General features: G+C 44.0%; 1 protein-coding gene across 6 annotated transcripts in view; it reads left to right on the top strand.

Moving 5' to 3' along the window:
• Positions 1-25,368, top strand: part of LOC106568841 (partitioning defective 3 homolog) — a 239,994-nt gene that overhangs the window by 146,996 nt on the left and 67,630 nt on the right. For 4 of the 6 annotated variants that reach the window (XM_014139556.2, XM_014139557.2, XM_014139555.2 and 1 more), the window contains 6 exons: positions 6,090-6,276; positions 9,240-9,391; positions 10,154-10,198; positions 15,893-16,123; positions 16,326-16,560; positions 21,500-21,607. In XM_014139556.2, the coding sequence (XP_013995031.2) occupies positions 6,090-6,276; positions 9,240-9,391; positions 10,154-10,198; positions 15,893-16,123; positions 16,326-16,560; positions 21,500-21,607 (958 nt within the window). The remainder of the gene's footprint in view (positions 1-6,089; positions 6,277-9,239; positions 9,392-10,153; positions 10,199-15,892; positions 16,124-16,325; positions 16,561-21,499; positions 21,608-25,368) is intronic. The other 2 variants (XM_014139559.2, XM_014139554.2) reach the window with 1 other exon arrangement.

The raw sequence follows: 25,368 nt of genomic DNA, 5'->3' as shown, positions 1-25,368 counted from the left end.
AACCTCTCCAATTGACATATGTCTGTAAATTAGGTCATTCCAGTGCTTTTACATATATGCAATCCCTAAATGCTATTTGTTCAGTATAAAACCCCAATTTCTACCATATCAACCTCACTCAAACATTGTGGTGGTGTTATGGATTATCCAGGGTACATTCAAGTGTCCTTTCAACCTCGCCAAAGTGTCCGAATGTGGTAATTGCACACTGGATGTGGCTAAAAGTTATTGTTCACTATAAAAAAACGACATCTCTACGACACCTACCTCTCTCAAACATCGTGGTGGATGTCGGGGGACATACAGGGGATATGGATGTCGGGGGACATACAGGGGATATGGATGTCGGGGGACATACAGGGGATATGGATGTCGGGGGACATACAGGGGATATCCAAGTGTTTTCATCATCATTTGTCAAGCGCAAAGATAGTCACTCGGTAGACATTCGATGTTGCCATTTAAGTCCTACTGTTATCATCAGATAGCAGATAACATCCAGCAAGAGGCTAGTTTTGTTCCTACCAACCTAAGGATTCATTTCATACCACCCTTGTAGCTGTAGCTCAAACACAGACCAAATCAAAGCTTACTTTGTAAGATGTTTGTTGAAAACGTGTAAAATAAACATTTTGGGGACTTTACATTTAAGAGGTTTTAAACAGTATCTGTCACACTTCGTCTCCAATCCAATGTCTCTCCATGTCATCGATTCAGACAGGGAGTTATTTAGAGATCAAATGAGCTTGGCACAGTTATACCTAGCCTGCTCCTAGTTGTACCATCACTCCTGGTTACAGAGAAAACAAAGTAGCTGTTCTGTCTATTAGATTACACATACAAGTATGGTACTAGACAGGGCATTACTTACCATATCATATGTCATAGATTAAGTTTTCTAACCAAATGTTTCATTAGACGATGTTAGTGTGATGTTACATTACAATACTCTATATCAATTCATGTGAATTGGAAAGCCGACGTGAACTGTAATCGTAGAGATGAATGAAAATACAAATTTCAGCCGACAATAAATCACCAGGCTGAAAATGTAGGCTGAACATTTTATTTTCATTCATCTCTATGATTACAGTTCACTTCAGCTTTCCAATTCACATGAATTGATATATAGATTATAATACTCATACTTGAAAAGTTTTAAGTGTTTTGTTGTTCCTCAGGTCACTGTGAGTCGCGTTGTTTGAAAATCACTGTTTTTCAAATGTTTAAACGTTTGATGTCATCGGGTAGAACTTTTGAACGTTATATATGTTTTCTACAGTACGTTGAAATGTGCCGTTTTTGCATATGTACACACTGGTTTGGTGCTGGGGATTATGAATATAGGTTGAAAAGTGGGAGAGTTGCCCTTGTAAGCATAAGCACTCTTACATAAAATACAAACAAGTTAGCAATAAGTTAGTTATTGTAAATTATCTTCATGTGGATAATAAAAAAAACTAAACTAGAATCGAACTCAACCATCATAATAGGGATACATTGTCATATAACGTTTTGTGAATTATTTTGACGTCAAACATTTACCTCCAGATACATTTGCAGTTAACTTTTATTACCATTACGTTTGGAATATTGAGCACCCTCCCTCTGGTGACATTATTGGACTAGTCCCTCTCAGTGGTGTAATCAGCCATTTGCTCATCAGATTTGGCAATACGGATTTCTGTCTTGGTACCAATATATATGGTACCATCTAGCTCTGGCAACATCATCGTTGGAGTAGTCTCCTCCAGTGGTTTTCACATCCACCTCCTTATGTGAATGGATATTTCCAACCCCCACATTGGCAGCTATTCCTCCTTTCAGATTCCTCTCTCTGTTCCAGTTGAACTTTTCCTTTATCTTATCAAGGAATTCAATGAGAGACCCAGTGGCTTCTTCAAGATGTTCCTCGCTGTCCCATTCCCCCTTAGGATTCAGGTGTTTTCCACCGGTTGGGGTAATGTCAATGTGCATAAGCCCAAAGGTTCATTCCATAGTCCCCCCAGCCTGGTTTGGGCGTTCGTGGGGGGGGTCCGTGGCCTTTATTGCTCTCCCACCCGCTCTCCCATCTCTCTTGAGATGATGCCACAGGTTATAGCTGGGTGTATATCACACTTTATCGACGATGTCCTTGTACTTCGTCATGTCATCCAGATCATCCCTTGCCGTTTTGCCAGATGCATCCTCTCCTGCGGTGTTGTGGTTCGCTCCTGCTGTCTCCCTTGAGGCACCAGTAGTTTCAACCAGTATAATCTCTCCGTGACGAGAGTTTATTAACCACCCTAAGGCTCTGTACAACAACGGCAGAGTTGAGATATGGCTGACTTCTTCATTCAGTCGCGCGGCTTTCTTCCGTGTAGCCAAGTGGTCGCCTCAGTTGGATGCGCGTTGACGGTGTGCACACCCGCCGTAATGTTTAGAGTAGAGTTACCTGGATTGCTGTTCTTCTATTGGTTTGGGGAGTACGCATGATTTCCAGGAAACCGTTGCTCAGTTCATATAAGCCAAGCCCGATATGGGAATAGCTGAAACTGAACGACGACTGTGCAAGGTATAAAAACACAACCCTGGCTTGTTGCATTATTTTTGCTTCAGTAGTAGTCTATTGGCCAGGAGAGGCTGTGCTGCTTTCAGATTGCATGCCGTCTGTAATGTCAGACTGAATTGCAGACGGCATGAACACTGTCGGCTTGCTGGTTTGAAAAACATGCTATTTTACATCCAAAATTCAAAACAGAATAAGTACATCACTTTGAACCTCAACACTTTTTAGCTAGACTCTGTGATGTTGCTTGCCCCTGAGAATACAATGGCAAAATGAGTTCGTTGTATTGTTTTAGTTAAGACTAGTCATGATCAGGGCTAACAAAGGTTTTGTCTTTGCCGGATTTCTCTGATCACTTTCCCATTGTTGTGCAGAGATTCCCCACGGCTATGACAATTAGCTACAGAGGACAAGAGACTTCAGTAAATTATTCTCTTCTTTAGGCAACGGCTCCTTTTTTTCAAGAAGTGCACTGAAGGCAATTCCCCTGCTTATGCTAATTAGGCAGATGGACTTGGACAGTGGAAAAATAACCTTCTCTCTTCTGCATCCCTCTTCTCTCGCCCAATTATTCTCACCTCTCGCCATCTCTCATTTCATCTGGCCCGCCTGCCTTTCTACTTCTCGGCTATTAAATCCTGCTCCTCTTCAAAATTCACCGGTCTGTTTCCACGTCGTCTCTGATAATTGCTTTTGCTGAAGACAAGACAATTCTGTAAAGAAGCTGTAACTGTTGTTCCTTTGTCCCAATTTCTGATTGTATTATGGCTAGTGTAAACAGCCTTCATTTTAAGGGAATCCCACCTAGTCAATTTCTGATTGTATTATGGCTAGTGTAAACAGCCTTCATTTTAAGGGAATCCCACCTAGTCAATGTCTGATTGTATTATGGCTAGTGTAAACAGCCTTCATTTTAAGGGAATCCCACCTAGTCAATTTCTGATTGTATTATGGCTAGTGTAAACAGCCTTCATTTTAAGGGAATCCCACCTAGTCAATGTCTGATTGTATTATGGCTAGTGTAAACAGCCTTCATTTTAAGGGAATCCCACCTAGTCAATGTCTGATTGTATTATGGCTAGTGTAAACAGCCTTCATTTTAAGGGAATCCCACCTAGTCAATGTCTGATTGTATTATGGCTAGTGTAAACAGCCTTCATTTTAAGGGAATCCCACCTAGTCAATGTCTGATTGTATTATGGCTAGTGTAAACAGCCTTCATTTTAAGGGAATCCCACCTAGTCAATGTCTGATTGTATTATGGCTAGTGTAAACAGCCTTCATTTTAAGGGAATCCCACCTAGTCAATTTCTGATTGTATTATGGCTAGTGTAAACAGCCTTCATTTTAAGGGAATCCCACCTAGTCAGGAGCTGTGAGTTTTGCTCACCTGTCAGCACCATTGTTGTTGGTAGAAGAGTGACCTTGGCTTGGTCCACCAAATAAGTTTGAGGCTCAAATGGCGCTCTATTCACTTTATAGTGCATTACCTTTTACCGGAGCCCTATGGGCCCTGGTCAGAAGTAGTGCACTATAAAGGCAATAGGGTGCCATTTGTTACCCATAATAACACTCTTACGTATGGATGGATGTCCGTCCAGAAAGTTGATTTGCTTCTAGAAAAAAAAAAAAGAGCATGAATGAAAGTTGATTTATTCATTGGGTTACTCAGTGCTTGCCACCTTTATTCAAACTCATCTACAGTGGCATTTACGTAAAGAACCATAGAACCATTCTCAGTGTCCATTGGTCTGTTAAGGGACAGTGTGTGTGTGTGGGCTGAGAGAGAAAAAGTCCCCTACTGGGTTTGAGGGCTCACCGACACCACAGAGTTCCCTGAAAAGACACAGAGCAGGGGTAGGGACTAGAGACCACAGGATCAACAACACACTAAATATATACACACACACACACACACACACACACACACACACACTCGGCTCTATTAAGATTGGTCACGGCCTGAACTTTAAGCACACTACTATTCATCCGGCCATGCAAGTTGGCCAGGCAGTCGGAACTGTGGATGTAATTGGTACCACACATCCTCTGTGTGAAAGGCTATGAGAAACAACACTAACCCTGGCCTCAGGTCCTGGGTAGAAAGTCCTGTTCTCCTGCCATGAGACCCAAACAGATTCCTAACACAAATGAACTTTTCTCTCCGTTATTGTGTAGGGCTCTTATACAGCATAGAAACCATCCTTCTATAGACAGTCAGTTACCCACAAAGACAGTGTTGCAGAAAGTCCTGCATTGCATATCAATGTGGTTTTTAAATCCCTCAATTGGATACAAAGAAATGGGACTTTTTTCTTTTTGCCTCGGTCTGTGAGCGTGCCAAAGAAAGTAGTTATATATTTTTCCCAATGGCGCAGCTTGCGTTAATCACACTCTAATGACTCTTAAGAATGTCATGACAGATGCTGATTGAGAATTTCAGTCTGGGGCTGCTTTTAAATTCAACAATTATTGTGGTAAGTTAGTTATGTTGCTATATCAAAGGATCAAATGTCCAATAAATATCAAATAAATATATCAAATGTCAAATGAATATTCAATTAACGCTTTAAATGTGTGTATATGAGAAAGGCAGTTAACCCACTGTTCCCCGAAGACGTGGATGTTGATTAAGGCACCCCCCTGCACCTCTCTGATTCAGAGGGGTTGGGTTAAATGCGGAAGACACATTTCAGTTGAAGCCATTCAGTTGGACAACTGACTAGGTGTCCCCCTTTCCCCTTGTTGTGTAATGCAATGGTCCCCAACCGGTCGATCACAATAGACTGGTCGTTCTCCAAGGCGTTTCTAGTCGATCACCAAACATTTCTGTAATAAACCCAATGATAAAGCCTTGCATTCCTATGTTTTGTATTTGTTTTTTGCTGTTGGCAGTTGGTGCACTATTTTTTATTTATTTAACCTTTTATTTAACTAGGCAAGTCAGTTAAGAAGTCTTATTTACAATGATGGCCTACACCGGCCAAACCCTAACCCGGACGACGCTGGGCCAATTGTGCGCCGCCCTATGGGACTCCCAATCACGGGCAGTTGTGATACAGCCTGGAATCAAACCAGGGTCTGTAGTGACACCTCTCGTTCTGAGATGCAGTGCCTTAGACCGCTGCGCCACTCGGGATCCCACTTGATTCAGCAGCTCCAGCACCGTGAAGGCAAAGTGTTCCCATTTTGATCCATTTCATGTGTCTGAAAGTAGAACGCCGCCTACCCGGCAGGGCCAGAGATCAAATCAAGTGCACCTACCTACAGGATAGGCCTACCGCTGGCCAATTGGATAACTTCGATCACTGTGTCTGCACAGTTTCCTAGAGCTATAAACTGACAAAAGAAACCTTGAACGCAGTGAATACTGTAACATTTCAAAAAGTGTTCCCCAATGCTGGAAGGGGGGCACCGAGTGAAAAGGTTTGGGAACCCCTGGCCTACTGCACAATACAGAACTGTTTTTAATTGCTTAAAATGTTGCATAGGCTTAAGTCATGTTTAATAAATACATCTGCTCCTCCATGTTGTCCTACAGGTAACTACCAGCTCTCCCCTACGGTCAACATGCCCCAGGACGACACTGTCATCATCGAAGACGATCGGCCACCTGTACTTCCTGCCCACCTCTCTGACCAATCGTCTTCCAGTTCCCATGACGACATGGGGTTCCATGTGGAGGTCCCTCCAACTTGGGCCAAAGAAATTCCAATTCAGAATGAGAGGTGAGAGCAGAGGACAATCCCAAATGTCACCCTGATCCCTACATAGTGCACTACTTGACCAGAGAATGTTACAGCAAATGCCCTTGTGTCATGGTGAATGTTCTCCCCATCTCAGAAAGTTGCCCTAGTTCCTCCGGTCATAAATCTCCAGTGTGTCTGATGGCGACTGTGTGTGACTCTCAAATGGCTCCCTATTCACTACATAGTGCACTACTTTGAAAATGGGCCCCGGTCAAAAGTAGTGCACTTCATAGGGAATAGGGTGTCTTTCCTAGTCAGCCTCACATACTGCTCCTTCTAGTAGCTCCCTGTGAAACTGTTTATCAACTGTTAATGTATCAGACTTGACACTCCTTTAAAAAAAGAAAATTTGACGTTTTTATTGAAGATTACATTTATTTTTTATATAAAACCAAAAATCATGGTCTGGCAGGTACAGCACATATCATCATACGTTCATCAGATTAGTGACAGTAACATCTTTTTGAATTAGACATTTTTCAAGTACGAAACCCATTTTTCCCAGTATTCCTGGCCTCTCTCCTCATGAGTTCTTAAAGCAAAAGGTCATATGCTTCATAATAATGTATTTCTTTAAAAAGGGTATTTTTGAAGCCATTTCCTAGTGATAGCCTTTTTACTAGATGCCAGTAGGACTTCAACAGGTACTTTTCTCTATTGTGTAATTTATCAGGTATTTCACCCAAATACAAAGAAATGAATGTTAGTTCTATGTCAAAACCCATTCTTTTTCCAATTTTAGGTCCTATTTCTCCCCAGTAAGTTTCAATGTGTGATCCGCCCTTGATAGCCCGCATTCTCTCCAACAAGGTGTTGGGAGACCAGTCTGTTTTCATTTCAGTTTAAGTGTTATGAGAAAACGTGTAACATTCTTCCAACAGAATTCCTTGAGAAGTCCTTGAGTTGGTAGAGCTTAGTTGAGTCTCAAATATGTTCAACCATGTTTCATCAGTTATTCAAGTTAAGTTCCTTCTCCCATTTCTGTTTAATATAGTTTGTAGAGTGTTTCTTTGAAAATAAAATCTCCAAGTAAAGACTTGAAATATATATATTTTTTTAATACTCCCCAAATTGTATGCGTTAGTGAATTATGTTATCAATTTCTGAGGTGCCCGAGGGTCAATCAGTTTTATATCTTTTAAAAAGTAGTATCGAACCTGTAGGTACCTCTGTAGGTCGCAGTTGTAAATGAGAACTTGTTCTCAACTGGCCTACCTGGTTAAATAAAGGTGAAATAAAACAAAATAAAAATTTGGATTCGTATTCTGAATTGATTGGGCGGACACAAAATAATATTTTAGGCTTGGTAAGGTCACAGCCCCCCCCCCCCTGTTTTTTGGTAATTGTAATCTCATTCTTGGTCTCTTACTGTTCCAGATAAACCTTGATATCCGTTTATCCCATTCTCTAAACTGTTTAGGTGGGATTTCTAGAACAAATACAGTAACCTCAGCAGGATATTCATATTGATTGTTTCAATTCTGCTTCTAAAATCCAAAGGAAGTGAATTCCACCTGTCCAGGTCATCATAGATGTTCTTGTTATAGAGTTTGGCTGTATCTTTTTAGATTTACTCCCAAGATATTTAATAGATGAAGAGAGGTCCACTGGAAGTTCTTCCTACTCTTCAGCTCTTGCTGTGGGGTGTAATTATATACTAGGACTTGGGTCTTGTGTACGTTAAGCACATACCCTGAATATGTTCCAAATGTTTGTAAAACATCATCAATCTAGGTACACTTGAGCCTGGGGCTTTAAGGAATAACAGAACATCAGCATACATGAATATCTTATGTTCACTGCTTCTTATTGTTATCCCCTCTGAAGATGGGTCCTGTCTTATTGCCTGTGCCAACGGCTCGGTGTACAAGGAGAAGAGCGTGGGTGGAAGATTAGCCTCGTCTTGCCCCTCGTTCTAAACTTATCGTTCGTGACAAATGTCCATTACTCTTTATTCTGGCAGCCGGACATGAATGCGGTGTTTTGATGCCCTGTATCACTTCTTTGTTGAAACCAAATCTTTCCATAACTTGGAATAGATAATCCCATCTCACTGAATCAAATGTTTTTTCTGCATCTAGACTGATTTTCATATACTACTTGTCTTAAGACTTGACATTCCTTTTGATAATCGGCACCATGTTTTGTTAAGTTTTCGCGACGGAATGTTATTTCAGTTGCTGCAAATTAGACCTCATACTGTGTATTTAAAAGATTCCTCTGTTTTTCCTACGCTGAACCAGCTAGATTTAGGGTAAGTCGAAGGCTATTTCACTCCTCTGTATGTTGCGTTCTACAAATGGTGAAAAATGAACAAGGTAAATATATGGCTAATTCTACACTGAAGCATACACAAGGACAAGGTCAGTGTGTCCCATTATCTTTTTTTGAAAGGACACACAGGCACACCCACCTGCTGCATACTTAACTGGGCGTGTAGGGCCGTTGTAACCCTGGATACGTCCCAAATTGCCCCCTATTCATTATATAGTGCCCTACTACCCTATGGGCCCTGGTCAAAAGTTGTGCACTATATATAGGGAATAGGTTGCCATTTGCATTGCTGCGTCCGTGATGATGAGGCCCAGCCTGAGTTCTCGTCAGAGGGCTTGGGTGGGTTGGGCTGAGTGTGTGTGGTGATTGTAGCTGGTCCAGCCCTAATCAGTCTCTACCTTAATCAGTGGCTTATCAAATATGGCCTAGATTCTATGTGTGGCTTGATTTGATGATTTGAAGACCCACTGAAGCTCACTGATAATGACAGTTTGATTTACACTAGAACCACTGGAATAATCTCATCCCTTTGTTTCTTTTTCCTGTCTTCCTCTGTCTTTCCTCTCTCACCCACTCTCTTTCTCTCTCCCTCACCATTTTTCTCGCTCTCCCTCACTCTTTTTCTGTCTTTGCGTGTCTCTCCATCTCCATCACTCCCTCTCCTGTAGCACCCTGAGCCCTGATGACACCGACCCAGACGGAGCCTTTCAGAGGGAGGGCTTCGGCAGACAGAGCATGTCAGAGAAACGGACAAAGCAGTTTGGAGATGCCAGTCAGCTGGAGATCATCAAGACACGCAAGTCCAAGAGCATGGATCTAGGTACTGAAGGAAACCATCTGGTTCCTTTCCTCCCTCTCATTGACTCCCTTTAGGTCATGCCTGCCCGGTGGCAAGACGTTATTGGCTGGTTTACCAGACACAGATTAAGCCTAGCCCTCTGTGTCTGTGATACCGGCCCTGTGAGTTGTTAGGAATCCCCACATTAGGCACATACATACCCCCCTCCTTGTAAATCGCATCTATAAGACTTGCGTTGCACAGCCTAATATTTGTGGCTTCTACTGTCTGTCATTGAAATGTGATGCAATTCGCTGTCTTTTGTGTGACATCAAACAGGTTTAAGTACTGACTGTGTCTCCCGTCACACCTCAGAACCACGTTTCAGCTCACTTGAGGTGGCAATGAAACCATTCTGATTGCTTTGGCTGACAGTAATCTTCCCTCTCACCCACACTATGGTTGCATCCCAAATGGGGCTCCCCATAGGGCCCTGGTCAAAATAGTACACCATAAAGGGAATAGGGTGCCATTTGGGACTGAGCCGACGATATCTAATCTGCTTCTTATCCCTACTGAATTACTGTAGTCCTGCACGTGTTTATATCACAATAGCCCTGATTGCTATCCTAAATCTCTTCACTTCCCTGTCCGTCTGTTTGTCTCGCATGTTTCCTGATTGCCCTTGAAATTGCCTAAAAATGTGATGATGTACTTACTGTACAATAACGTTGCTGGAATGTTTGCATGTGGAATGTACTCACTAACCGATCCTAAATGTTTATTGCCCCCCCCCTTTAACAGTAGCCGACGAGATTAACCTCACCCCTCGCAAAGAGAACACACCAGGTAAGGAGTGACATGTCACTGAGGGAGAACGGACACCTCATCCATCCCACAGTCCCTCCCACCATTTCATTGTGAGATTCCAGACCTGCTTTAGAATGTAGAATCCACCAATCACAATGAGAATACATAGAACATTAAGACAGTTTGAGGTCATTGCAGTGGAATTGTGGGCTGGTGAATATGGACTAGGCAGTGATTCTTCTTAAGACGCAGCAGCACTGCTAATTGTTCTGTGGAAGGGAATGGGAGGAGAGAGGGCGGGAGAGATGGAGAGAAAGCGAAATCGCTCTGTCCTTGGCTGGGGCTGCAAACTGACAGCAAGTCATCCATCATTGTCAGCCGTGTGTGTTTTCACAGCCACCTCTGAATAGCAGATCCTTTGAAGGATGGGATTTAGCCGAAAGGCACAATGAAAGCAGGAGAAAGAAAGGGAAACAACAGAAAATGGAGGTAGTATCGTAGTCAGACTACTGTGCATAAATGAGACTAAATATGTCATTAATGTCCCTTGTTAGGACATTGTTGTAGGCTCCAAACGGTGTCTGAGCAGTCACTAACGAGATACCGAGGCGGTGTCCCTAATGGCACCCTATTCCCTTAGTGCACTCATTTTGACCAGGGCTCATAGGGTGGCCATGGTCAAAAGTAGTGCTTTATATAGGGGATAGGGTGCCAATTGGGACTCGCACCTGTTGCTTCTAACCTCCAATTCAAGACTTGGCAAAGAAGAGGCCACATATGTACTTTATTTGCCTGTGTAAAATGACATCCACAAAATATCTCAACTAGATTTATGTTCAAATGAAAAATACATGATCACCACCCACCTACAATTTAATTGATGTTTTAGGTTTTCCCAGCTTTGGGTAAAAAAACTTCCCTTTTAATTTTGCCCTAATAACTCTGTTGTTGTAGCTAGGCTAATAGATTTCAGGCTATTATCTTTAGTGTTTCAGGGTTTATTTTCTCTCCCCCTGTGCTACACTCTCCCTCTCTAATATATACATCCACTCCCTAAATGGGACATGGGCCATTTAGCAGGCCCAAAACAAATCCCCAATCCTGGGGAAACTGATGACAGTTACAGCCGTGGAGAGGGAGTAACGTCCCAAGTATTTAGTGCACTACTTTTGACCTGGGAACATAAGAGTTCTGGTCAAAAGCAGTGCACTATATAAGGAATAGGGTGCCGTTTGGGACTGAGACAGTGACAGCCTGGGAGTGGGGAGTGATGGGACACAATAGCTTAGATAGCCTGGCCCAGTGGGCCTTCTTCTGCACTGATTGGCTATAGGACCTTGTTGACACAGACTGTAGCCACATGTTTGTCAAGGACTTCACTAGGTTAGGAGAGGGCAATGCATATAGGGCTCCCTAATGGCAAATAGCAACGTAAGTTCCTTCAGTAGTTTCCAGTCTGTTATGTGCCTGCAGAGCCTTCAGAAAGTATTCACTCTTCCACTTTTTCCATATTTTGTTGTGTTACAGTCTGAATAAATGTTTTATTAAATGTAGCTGTTTTGGGGTCACTGGCCTACACACAATACCCCATAATGTCAAAGTGGAATAATGTTTTTTACATTTTTATAAATCAAGTGTCTTGAGTCAATAAGTATTCAACCCCTTTGTTATGGGAAGCCTAAATAAGTTCAGGAGTAAATGTGCTTAACAAGTCACATAATAAGTTGGATTGACTCTGTGTGCAATAATAGTGTTTAACATGATTTTTTTATGACTTACCTCATCTCTACACCACACATACAATTATCTGTCGAATTTCAAACACAGGTTTCCAATTAATTAATACATTTTTATTTATATAACCTTTATTTAACTAGGCAAGTCAGTTAAGAACAAATTCTTATTTACAATGACGGCCTACACCGGCCAAACCCTAACCCGGACGACGCTGGGCCGCCCTATGGGACTCCCAATCACGGTCGGTTGTGATTCAGCCTGAAATCGAACCAGGGTCTGTAGTGACGCCTTTAGCACTGAGATGCAGTGCCTTAGACCGCTGAGTCACTCGGGAGCCCCAAAAAGCCTCGCAAGGAAGGGCACCTATTGGTAGATGGGTAAAAAAAAAGCTGACATTGAATAACCATTTCAGCATGGTGAAGTTATTAATGATTTCACTTTGGATGGTGTATCAAACCACCCAGTCACTACAAGGATACAGGCATCCTTCCTTACTCAGTTGCTGGAGAGGAAGGAAACCGCTCAGGGATTTCACCATGAGGCCAATTGTGACTTTAAAACTGTTAGAGTTTAATGGCTGTGATAGAAAACTGATGATGGATTAACAACATTGTAGTTACTCCACAATACTAACCTAAATGACAGAGCGAAAAGAAGGAAACAGAATACAAATATTTCAAAACATGCATCCTGTTTGCAACAAGGCACTAAAGTAATAATGAAAAATGAAATGGCATAGCAATTAACATTTTGTCATGAATACAAAGTGTTATATTTGGGGCAAATCCAATACATTACTGAGTACCACTCTCCATATTTTCAAGCATAGTGGTGGCTGTGTCATGTTATGTGTATGCTTGTAATCGTTAAGGACTGAGGTGTTTTTCAGGATAAAGAAAGAAGTGGAATGGAACTGACCACAGGCAAAATCCTAGAGGAAAACCTGGCTGTTTGTTTTCCACCAGACACTTGACAGATTAATTCACCTTTCAGCAGGACAATAACCTAAAACACAATGTGAAATCTACACTGGAGTTACTTACCAATAAGACAGTGAATGTTCCTAAGTGTTTGAGTTACATTTTTGACTTAAATCTACTTGAACATATATGGCCAGACCATTTGACAGAGCTTGAAAAATGTATTCAAAGAATAATTGGCAAATGTTGCACAATCCAGGTGTGGAAAGCTCTTAGAAACTTACCCAGAAAGACTCATCACTGCTGAAGGTGATTCTAACATGTATTGACTCAGGGGTGTGAATACTTATGTACATTTTGATGTTTTTGTATTTCATTTTCAATAAATTTGCAAACATTTCTAAAACATGTTTTCACTTTGTCATTATGGGGTATTTTGTGTAGATGGTGAAGAAAAAAAATCAATTTAATCCATTTTGAATTCAGACTGTAACACAACAAAATGTGAAGTAAGTCAAGGCGTATGAATGCTTTCTGAAGGCACTCGATATGTGCAGCTTTAGTTGGTCCTATAGCCACAAATGGGCTGCGTCCCAAATGGCACCCTATTCCCTACATAGTGCTCTACTTTTGACCAGAGCTCCATGAGCTCTATATAAGGTAAAGGGTGCTATTTAGGACGCTTCCAGGGTATTCCCTGTTCGACCTGCCAGTCGACTGCAGGGTGATTGATAGCTGTATTTGTTATATTAAGGCACCATCATAGATCTCTGTACGACACGGGTTTTCTCCTGTTTAACTAGGGTGGCAGTCTGTACAAGCATGCATCGATAGTACAGATATGTTGGAGCTGGTTTGCCATGTCTGACTATCTGAAGCGTACAAGCATGTTAGCTACAGAAATGTAGGAGCTAAGTTGCCAGGTCTGACTGTCTAAAACATACAAACATGCCAGTGCAGATTTTATTTATTTTATTTATTTATTTCCCCTTTATTTAACCAGGTAGGCTAGTTGAGACCAAGTTCTCATTTACAATTGCGACCTGGCCAAGATAAAGCAAAGCAGTTCGACACATACAACAACACAGAGTTACACATGGAGTAAAACATACATACAGTCAATAATACAGTAGAAAAATAAGTCTATACACAATGTGAGCAAATGAGGTGAGATAAGGGAGGTAAAGGCAAAAAAGGCCATGGTGGCGAAGTAAATACAATATAGCAAGTAGATATGTAGAAGGCTTGGATGCCAGGTATGACCATTTGAAACCTACAAACATGCCTAGTGCAGAAACGGAGAAGCTGGAGGTTGCTATCTGAAACCACAGCCATGTATTTACATAAGGCTCAGTTGCCAGGGCGGAATATCTGAAACAAACATGCCAGTGCGCAGACCTGTAGGAGGCTGGAGGTTGCCAGGTCTGACTCTCTGAAACGCCCAAAACTCTTTCTCAAACAAACCACTGCCTGCTGTTCTTGACTCCCGCCGTCTGTCAGAGGTATGAGTTAGTGTAATTTTTAAGACTACCGCTGAGGTGTGACTGGAAAGCGTGCGGTGCGGCCTCTGGCTGAACGCTAAAACCAAATGAATGGGTTTTGATGAATGAAAGCCTATCAGCTGCTGCTTCAGTGAAACGTTAAGAGGACAGACTGATGAACATGAATAGTCACCAGCCCTGCTTGTTCAGGTTTCACCCTTCTCCTCCGCTCCACTCCTCCTCCGCTCCTCCTCCTCTCAACTCCTCCTCCTCTCAACTCCTCCTCCGCTCCACTCCTCCTCTGCTCCACTCCTCTCAACTCCTCCTCCGCTCCACTCCTCCTCTGCTCCACTCCTCTCAACTCCTCCTCCGCTCCACTCCTCCTCCGCTCCACTCCTCCTCTGCTCCACTCCTCTCAACTCCTCCTCCGCTCCACTCCTCCTCCGCTCCACTCCTCCTCTGCTCCACTCCTCCTCCGCTCCACTCCTCCTCTGCTCCACTTCTCCTCTGTGCCACTTCTCCTCTGCTACACTCCGCTCCACTCCTCCCCTCCTCTCAACTCCTCAACTCCTCCTCCTCCGCTCCACTTCTCCTCTGCTCCACTTCTCCTCTGCTCCGCTCCACTCCTCCCCTCCTCTCAACTCCTCCTCCTCCGCTCAACTTCTCCTCCACTCCACTTCTCCTCCGCTCCACTTCTCCTCTGCTCCACTTCTCCTCTGCTCTGCTCCACTCCGCTCCCCTCCGCTCAACTTCTCCTCCGCTCCACTTCTCCTCTGCTCCACTCCTCCTCTCAACTCCTCCTCCGCTCCACTCCTCCTCCGCTCCACTCCTCCTCCTCTCCACTTCTCCTCTGCTCCACTTCTGCTCTGCTCCACTCCGCTCCACTCCTCCTCCGCTCCACTCCTCTTCCGCTCCGCTCCACTTCTCCTCACTCCCACTCCTTCCCAGGCAAGCAGCCACCATATCCATGGCCACCCACATTAAAGTGTGAGCTGCTTCCCAAAAAATGCTATATAGGGCGAAAGTAGTGCACTAAATAGGGAATATGGTGCCATTTGAGAAGTACCCTGGGCCTCTTGTTTACCCGGTACCTCTGCTCCAGTATACCCTGGGGATTAGAGCGAGCCTGCTGGCCTTTTCCCCTGAGGTAATCTATCCCTCTTTGCTTGCATCCCAAATGGCACCCTATTCCCTATATCGTGCACTACTTTTATATGGGCCCCGGTCACTTCAGATGCATCCTCTCTCTTCACCTCCATACCGCTCTACCTTCTCTACAATACCCCTTCAACCTGTGAGTGATGGAAAAAGGATGTACTGTACACCTACTCTCTAAAACAAAACTTATTTAGGCTTATCTAGTATCAGAATTGAGTTGATCCCCTTTTTCCAAATGCAACTTAACCTGTTTTGGTTGTGTCACATAGTGTAAGAAATGAGTTCTATCCCAAGTTTTCATTTCAACTCACAGGCAGTAAAGTACAATAACAAAATGCTTTCGTTAAACAGTGCATTTGCAAATACAAAAGTTCCTTTAGTTCACTCAAAGCTGTGTTATCAATCAACTAACTTTGGATACTGTTGCTTCTTTGTAGGGTCTTCCACCAGGGACGTGGGTCCCTCCCTAGGCCTCAAGAAGTCCAGCTCTCTGGAGAGTTTACAGACCGCCGTTGCCGAGGTGACGCTCAACGGTGACATGCCCTTCCACAGGCCACGCCCACGCATAATCAGGGGGCGTGGCTGTAACGAGAGCTTCCGGGCCGCTATTGACAAGTCTTACGACAGGCCAGCAGCCACCGAGGAGGACGACGAGGGCATGGAGACATGTAAGATGAAGCAGGACTTCTATTGGACAGATCTAACTACTTCGGATCCATAAACCAAACGTTAATGCACATCTTCCGTTGATATCGCTGCATGAAGAATTGACCCAGCATTTCAAGTTATGCCTTGCATATACAGGTCAGAATTTGAGGACTTAATAATTATCCCATGTATAAATCTCTTTCCATGTCTCCATCTCTCTAGTGGAGGAGGACACAGAGGAGAGCTCTCGGTCCGGGCGCGACTCTGTGTCCACTGTGGCAGATCTGACCCCACTGCCCAACACAGAGAGATCGCTGGTCAACGGCAACCGCACCAATGAAGACAAGAAGAAGGACAAGGGAGGGAAAGACAAAAAGAAGCCAGACCGGGACAAAGAGAAGGACAGCAAGAACAAGGCTAAGAAAGGCATGCTGAAAGGACTGGGAGACATGTTCAGGTAGGAGACACAAAAACGGCCCTGTGTCCTTTACCAGTGTTTCACCCACCATTATCAGTGGGTCCTGGGGTCATGTCTTTCATCTGATCGTCTGAGATGGTCTCTGAGCTGTCTGGGATGCCAATGATGCATTCAAACGTCATATTTACTTAAATGGTTCTGACACAGGCTCTGTCTCAAATAGCACCATATTCCCTGTATAGTGCACTGCTTCTGTAAAGGTAGTGCACTGCTTTTGTAAAGGTAGTGCAGTAAATAAGGAATAGTGCGCTAAGGTGGTTGTGGCAAGGAGAATGCTGACTGATTTCTAACAGTGTAGAATAATGAGATCCAGTGGGAAGGAGTAGGATCTCCTGGCAGATCAGATGTTTGACCTAAAGGGGTGGGTGTGTGTGTGTGTCTTTGGCCTAAAGGTTGCTGGAAGCTTGAATTGTTTGGCTGCGATAGTCCCAGGGAACTGCAGGATCAAATCATTACAGAGGTGTGCTCCTCCCATTGACATGAGCACTTTCAGTGGTTGTATGCAAACGCACACATACAGTACGCACTTCAGAGCCCACGACTTTGCCTTTTTTGGTTTCATTCGATAATGACTTAAACATTTTCTTTCAGTGACTGAAAGCATTGTGAAACCGCTGCTCAATATTGCCTTCCAGTTCCTCGGAGTGCACATCACTGACAACCTGAAATGGTCTGTTCACACAGACTGTGGCACAACGGCGCCTTTTCAACCTCAGGAGGCTGAGGAAATTTGGCTTGGCACCTAAGACCCTCACTAACTTTTACAGATGCACCATTGAGAGCATTCTGTCGGGCTGTATCAACCGCCTGGTATGGCAACTGCACCGTCCGCAACCGCAGGGCTCTCCAGAGGGTGGCGCGGGGTCAGCCCAACGCATCACCGGGGGCACACTGCCTGGCCTCCAGGACATCTACAGCACCTAGTGTCACAGGAAGGCCAAGAAGATCACCAAGGACCTCAACCACCAGAGCCACGGCCTGTTCACCCTGCTACCTTCTAGAAGGCGGAGTCAGTACAGGTGCATCGAGAGACTGAAAAACAGCTTCAATCTCCAGGCCATCAGACTGTTAAATAATCCCCACTAGCCGACCTCCGCCCAGTACCCTGCCCTGAACTTTTACTACCCGGCTACCACCCGGTACTCTACCCTGAACTGTTACTACCCAGCTACCACCCGGTACTCTACCCTGAACTGTTACTACCCGGCTACCACCCGGTACTCTACCCTGAACTGTTACTACCCGGCTACCACCCGGTACTCTACCCTGAACTGTTACTACCCGGCTACCACCCGGTACTCTGCCCTGAACTGTTACTACCCAGCTACCACCCGGTACTCTACCCTGAACTGTTACTACCACCCGGTACTCTACCCTGAACTGTTACTACCCAGCTACCACCCGGTACTCTACCCTGAACTGTTACTACCCGGCTACCACCCGGTACTCTACCCTGCACCTCAGAGACTGCTGCCCTGTACATAGTCATTAAACACTGGTCACTTTAATAGTGTTTAGATACTGTTTTACCCACTTTATATGTGTGTACTGTATTCTAGTCATGGCTCATCCTATATAACTACTGTATACACACATTTTCTATTCACCTACTGTCCATATTGTGCACTGAGTGTACAAAACATGCTCTTTCATGACATAGACTGACCAGGTGAATACAGGTGAAAGCTATGATCCCTTCATTGATTTCAACTGTTAAATCAACTTCAATCAGTGTAGGTGAAGGGGAGGAGACTTTTGATTTTTAAGCCTTGAGACAATTGAGACATGGATTGTGTATGTGTGCCATTCAGAGGGTGAATGGGCAAGATATTTCAGTACCTTTCAACGAGTTATGGTAGTAGGTGCCAGACTGCAACTCTGCTGGGTTTTTCACGCTCAACAGTTTCCCATGTGTATCAAGAAAGGTCCACCACCCAAAGGACATCCAGCCAACTTGACACAACTGTGGGAATCATTGGAGTCAACATGGGCCAGCTTCCCTGCGGAACTCTTTTTCGACACCTTGTAGAGTCCATGCCCCGACGAATTGAGTCTGTTTGGTGGGCAAAAAGGGTGCAACTCAATATTAGGAAGATCAAACAAGCACAGATAAAGCATTTGAAATGATTTTTAATAGTATTTTAACCCAGGTCTGGTTGGAGTGTTTCGCTGCTCTCAAACCGAGACGCTAGACAGCGACGCTAGTTAGATCTGACCCTCTCATCTCACTGGGCTCGCACGCGCATACACACACACACACACACACACACACACACACACACACACACACACACGCTGCAGCCCAATCAAAGCGTCATTACCATCAGAGCCCCATCTAGACCACAGCAGCTTCCCTCACCTACTCTACTCTGATCACCACTTGGACTCAAAGCAACACCCAATCTGCTCACTTGGCAGCATCCTCAAGATGGCCGCTGCCCAGAAACAGACACGTGACAGCATCAGTATGGTTTTTTTTTTCTCAGTGCTACAGTATGGTAATGTGAAGAATCCCCAATCCGGCAAGAATCTGCCATTCTGCCCTTTACCCCCACAACAGCTGCTCCCCAGGCTCCAATGACGTTGATGTCGATTAAGGCAGCCCCTCCGCACCTCTCAGATTCAGAGGGGTTGGGTTAAAATCGGGAGACACATTTCAGTTGAATGCATTCAGTTTTTCAACTGACTAGGTATCTCCTTTCCCTTCCCTTTAGTACTGTAACTTATGAAAGGTTTCAAGAAGCTGGGCTTAATCGGTAATGAATGCTAGAGTCAGTGAGACTTGTAATGACATTTTGACTGTGCTGCCGCTGTCAAGACAGACCTTATCACTTTACCTGGGGCTCCCGAGTGTCACAGCGGTCTAAGGCACTGCATCTCAGTACTGGAGGCATCACTACAAACACCCTGGTTCAAATCCAGGCTGTATCACAACCGGCCGTGATTGGGAGTCCCATAGAGCGGCGCACAATTGGCCCAGCGTTGTCCGGGTTTGGCCGGTGTAGGCCGTCTTTGTAAATAAGAATTTGTTCTTAACTGACTTGCCTAGTTAAATAAAGGTTACACATACTTGTTGAGATGAGTTTGAAATACATGATTGGTCCTGTGCATCTCATATCCCTAGCATTTGATATCAAAACATCATGGAATCTTCTCATGGACGTTCTGAGAGATTCGGAAATAAACACCTCAAATATTTGTCTTTCTCTTATGACACTTTCACTAAGACTTTTTTGCGTTGTCAACAGAGCCCTTGAACTTGAAGTTTCCCCAGTCGCTTGCTTCTTTAACTAAAATAACCTCTTGTTAAATCCCTATCTTATAAGTGGTGTAGAAGTCGGAAGAGGAGAGGAGGGTTGTGTGCTTAACTGTACACAGAATATTCAATGCCCTTCTGTCATGATGAATGTTCTAATCTCTGAAAGTTTCACTGGTTCTTCCTGCCAGTGTTTCTGAAGGAGACTGGGGGGGATCTCAAATGGCTCCTTATTCCCTATATAGTTTACAACTTTTGACCAGTGCCCATAGGGGCTCTGGTCAAAGTAGTGCACTATATACTGTATATAATAGGGTGCCATTTGGGACGTGGCTGGTGATTTTAAGGAGATTTAATGGAAGCCACCGGAGTGGAAAGAGAAACTGTCACCCGCTGTCTCTGTGATAGATAGGGCTGCACTTCATATTAACACTTTCAACGGCTTTATGCTACATTTGAGTCCATTTGTTGATCAATTTATCAGGTAATGGACCTCCCCCTTCGGTCTTTCCCGCTCACCCCTCTCTCTCTCTCTCTCTGTCTCCTTTCGTTATTTCTCTCTGTCTCTCACTCTCTTTCTCCTTTCGTTATCTCTCTCTCTCTCACTCTCTTTCTCCTTTCGTTATCTCTCTCTGTCTCTCATCTCTTTCTCCTTTCGTTATCTCTCTCTGTCTCTCACTCTCTTTCTCCTTTCGTAATCTCTCTCTGTCTCACTCTTTCTCCTTTCGTTATCTCTCTCTGTCTCTCACCTTCCCTTCTCTCTGTCTCTCACTCGTTCTCCTTTCGTTATCTCTCTGTCTCTCACACGTTCTCCTTTCGTTATCTCTCTCTGTCTCACTCTTTCTCCTTTCGTTATCTCTCTGTCTCTCACTCGTTCTCCTTTCGTTATCTCTCTCTGTCTCTCACTCGTTCTCCTTTCGTTATCTCTCTGTCTCTCACTCGTTCTCCTTTCGTTATCTCTCTCGGTCACTCACTCGTTCTCCTTTCATTATCTCTCTGTCTCTCACTCGTTCTCCTTTCGTTATCTCTCTCGGTCACTCACTCTCTCTTGCTCCTTTAGATTGTTCTATACATCTCTCAATCTCTCTGTGTGTGCTGATAAGTTCTTGGTTTTCTTTACAGCTGATTAAACTCAACTCTCTGCAGGCCAATTTCCCTCTGAATAAGCCTAGGTCCATCATATAAATAAGGGCTGCAAAGTAATTTAATCAACAGGGTGCCTTTTATGTGGAGTCAATCAAGCTGAAATATAATTTCAAGTAGTTCCCATTTGGTTTACTACTATTTCCCTTCCCATGAATATAATTACTTTGATTGGCTATGGTAATATGATCTTGTCTCCTGTCAACTTCAGACCTGTTCACGGGCAAACTCAGTCAAGTACAATTTAAAAGCGAAATATTTGATGGCATGTTTGTTAGAAGGGAGTTGGAGAGAATGGCAGAGTTGATCGTCATTAGTAATTTATAAGAATTGTTTTGGTCTGTCAAATTGCACCCTTTTCCCTATATAGTATGCTGCTTTTAACCAGGTCCCATGGCATAGGGCTCTGGTCAAAAGGGGTGCACTAGGGATTAGGGTGCCTTTCAGGAGGCCCTTAAATTGACCAAAATCAAAGCCATTTTGTTAAAATTGTCTTTGTCTGCTGCCCCAATGTTTCAGGTTTGGAAAACACCGCAAGGACGGAGAGAAACTAGAGCGTAAAGGGAGGCTGGAGGAGCTGCAGGCCTCAGAAGAAGAGACACTGAGGATGAAACTAGAACAGGAGAGGTGAGTGTCTGTATGTCTGTCTACAGAGAGACACTCACACAGTGTCAAGGTTGCTCTGGGACTGGGATCTGATCCCACACACACACACACACACTAGTGTGTATGTGCTGAAAGGCAGTGGTGCTACCCACTAGGCCATCCCCGGGCTACGAGCTACACACTGCCTAATGAAGGAAGTGGCAGGTGGGAGTTGTGACAGTAATTTGGGCACCAGACTGTAAATGGCAAAGCTATTACTACACACACACACACACACACACACACATATATATATACACACACACACACACACACACATATACATACACACATACAACATACACACACGCATACACACTACAACACTATGTTTAATTAATTCATCTGCTTGTGTTTTCGGGGCATGATAACTCCATAATGGCATTCAAGTCTTATTTTTCACAATATTAGAATTTGGATCTTATCATTCCTAGACAGTTCAGACTGTGGTTTTGAGGGCAATTATTCACATTATGAAAGTTACATATGCTATAATTTTGAGTATTAACTGATTTGACAAAATGCAACTGAAAATTGTGATCCCACCTATTTTTGTAATGTTCTTGTGTGACTATGCTGTTTCCGCTCCAAGACTATTGCAGTTGGGACACAACCATGGATTCCTCAAAAGCAAAACTGTTTTTCTAGCAGTGCTTAGTCTCCTTACCGTAAATCATACTAATAGGATATTGCGCAAGACACTGCTATCACTGTAATGTACCATTGATACAAAACAAAACTAAGCTAAGGCTAGCTTGTTAGTCACACAGGCTGCGTTCCCCTGCTCAGACGTTGCTGACCCATGCCAGATCTTAAAACGCTTGAATAGGTATTTTGGGCATCAGCTTACCACATCAAATGCTATAGAAATCTGCTGCCCAACGGCACAGTCTCTCACGTGGAACACAACCATTGGTTGACGCGTGCAAAGTCTGAGCAGAGGAACACGACCAGGGTCTTCTGTTTCCACCCAGAGCTGTAGGAATGTCAGAAGTCAGCCTATTGGGACACCTCACTGACAGAGCCTGCTCTGCTTGCCCTGGCAATGACCCCGTCCTTTTCTGTGATCCCACAGGTCAACTAATAGCTACATCCACACACAGACTAGAGACAGGGGCCGCATCCCAAATGGCACCCCATTCCCTAAACAGTGGGTCCTGGTCAAAAGCAGTGCACTCTGTAGGGAATGTGGTGCCATTTGGGACGCAGGACAAAGAATAGAGAGAGGGTGTGTTTGGTTGGCGCTTGATTTACACCACCCGACTGAAGCACTGAGTGTTTCCTTTGATTTACCCTCTATTGAAGGAGGAGTGAAAGGTTTGGGGGCAATCTGTGACAACATGAGAGCTTCTTTTCAAGCCCAGATATCTAGAGCCCCGACTGCGGGGTAGCAATCATAACATTCATCACGGCACACTTCGATTTCTACGTACCGTGTCATTACCGCGTGTCATTACCGCGCTGTCCTTACTGTGATGCACAGCCAATCACTTGGACATGGAGACCAAATCAAAGGAACTGTCATTATAAAATCACGCCAATCAACAAAATGGCGCTCTCTGCTTCTGGCTCTCGGCTAATAAGTGTCGCAAATTCTGGATTCAGAAAGGAATAAGTGGAATGGATGCACTTGTTATGTAGATCCTAAGTCAATACTATACTTATGCTATTGATCTTGGCATGAAGGACTGAGAAGTGAGACTACCAAAAAGCATTAAGATCAAACCAATAGGGAACACTTGTATGAATAAATCGGACTTGACTTGATATAGCATCATCTACTGTAGTAGCCAATATTGAAGGTATGTCTCCTTTACTGTGTTATATGGGTCTCTGCATTAAGCACACCAATGGAACATTTCTGATAACATTCATTACTAATCTCTAGATGGATCTCTAGGTACAGTCCGTATGGGTGCGTCATCTCTTTTTATTTAACTAGGCAAGTCAGTTACGATCAAATTCTTATTCATAATGACGGCCTACCGGGGAACTACCTTGTTCAGGGGGAGAATGACCGATTTTTACCTTGTCAGCTCGGGGATTTGTTCCTGCAACCTTTCGGTTACTGGTCCGACGCTCTAACCACTAGGCTACCTGCTGCCCCATCAGTCATGCCGCTTCATTCTTTGTCCTGATGAAACCCTTGTATTCCCAGTGTGCTAACTACCTACACCCCCCCCCTCTCTCTCTACAAACCATTACCTAGTAAACAGCTAAGGTAGTCATTTTAACTGCATGGAGGGAGTACCTCACCGAGCACATAATTACAGTTTTGCCAATTATCAGCCTTTCAACTTGCAATTATCATCCCCTCGCTTCTCTCTGGACCTCTTTACTGCCGGGAAAGAGAAGGGAGGACAGACAGCTTTTCCTCATCTAGCACTCAACTGGGAAATCTACATATGCCCCAAGAAATGTGCATTAGCCACATAATGAAATAATACGTCAATGAAACAGGTTTCCCATTTAAGTGTGAAATGAAATAAGTCATTATAGGTGAAAATATTTATCCAAAAAGGCAATAATATTTCCCTGATGAGATTGAAAAGACATCACAGATTCCAGGCAGTCGCTGAGTTGAGTAGACTGAACCATCTTTTGAATATTTTGAGGATTTCTTCATGGAAACATGTGCCTCTTACAACATGTTAGCACTGCAGCCTGCCCTGAGTGCAGACACCAGCTAAAGCTTGTTTGTAGACTCAGCGAATATCTAAATTACCAGAAGGAAACGGGCCCTTGAGAGACCGAGCTTTAAACCGTGGGAAAACGAGGTTTGTGTTGGGGGAGTTTAGTAGGCTACTGATGGTAAGCACGGTGCTGCTGATAAGATAAGAGCAGACATAGCAATCTGCTCCCTCGCTTTGTTTGGCTCAGCAGCCTTTCCATTGAGAGGAGAGGAGGTGGAGGGGTCGCCAATGCTATTTCCTAAGCAGGCTAGCTAGACCGACCGACTGTGAATTGGATCCTTACAAAAGCAGCTGCCTTGACATGAAAGCCGGTACAATGTCAATCCCTCCATCTTCTAAACAAATAGCACTGCTACAGCAGAGCCTCCTACCACAAAAATGCTGAATGTTCTCAACACCCTTCATTGAGAGATTCTATCTAGATAATGCCAAGTGCCAACGCGGGTCATAAGCCTGAGGGCCAGCCAGGAAGAAGGGCTAGATCAACCATTGGACCAAACAATGGTCTCAGCCCTGACATGTTTCTGTGAGGAAACCCTCAGAGGTCTTAATGATTGGCCCTGATGACAGATGGAAACATCTGTACTTGGCATAGAGTATAGGAGCTATAATGGATTTTATACTAGGGGGGGGGGCATCAGAACCAGGGATGATGAGTGGCCTTTCCTCAGCTCCCACACATAACAATGTGCCATTGTGTCCACTGTGTAATGATAATGTCCCTTGGTGGCAACTAACAACTACACAATAATGATAAAACATCCTGTGGGATAAGCGACACATAATCCTGTGAAGAAAAATCTGATCACTTTATATTCCAGACAGTTGATTCACCAGACAGATGCTTGCCTGTGTCTGTGTCCCAAATGGTACTATATTCCCTATATAGTGCGCTACTTTTGACCAGGCCTAGTGTACTATATAGTGAAGAGGGTGCCATTTGGACGGCACAAAACAATTAGGTTTTTCTGTCTAGCTGTGAAATGCAGGCCCTGGTCCCTGACCCTCACCTGAGTAAATTCATCCACTCAGTCAATCAGAGGTAGATTT

This window comes from Salmo salar, chromosome ssa14, assembly GCF_905237065.1.
Source record: "Salmo salar chromosome ssa14, Ssal_v3.1, whole genome shotgun sequence".
In the NCBI taxonomy this organism is placed as follows: Eukaryota; Metazoa; Chordata; class Actinopteri; order Salmoniformes; family Salmonidae; genus Salmo; species Salmo salar.
Note: the sequence above shows the minus strand (reverse complement) of the source record. Positions and strands in the feature narration are given on the sequence as shown.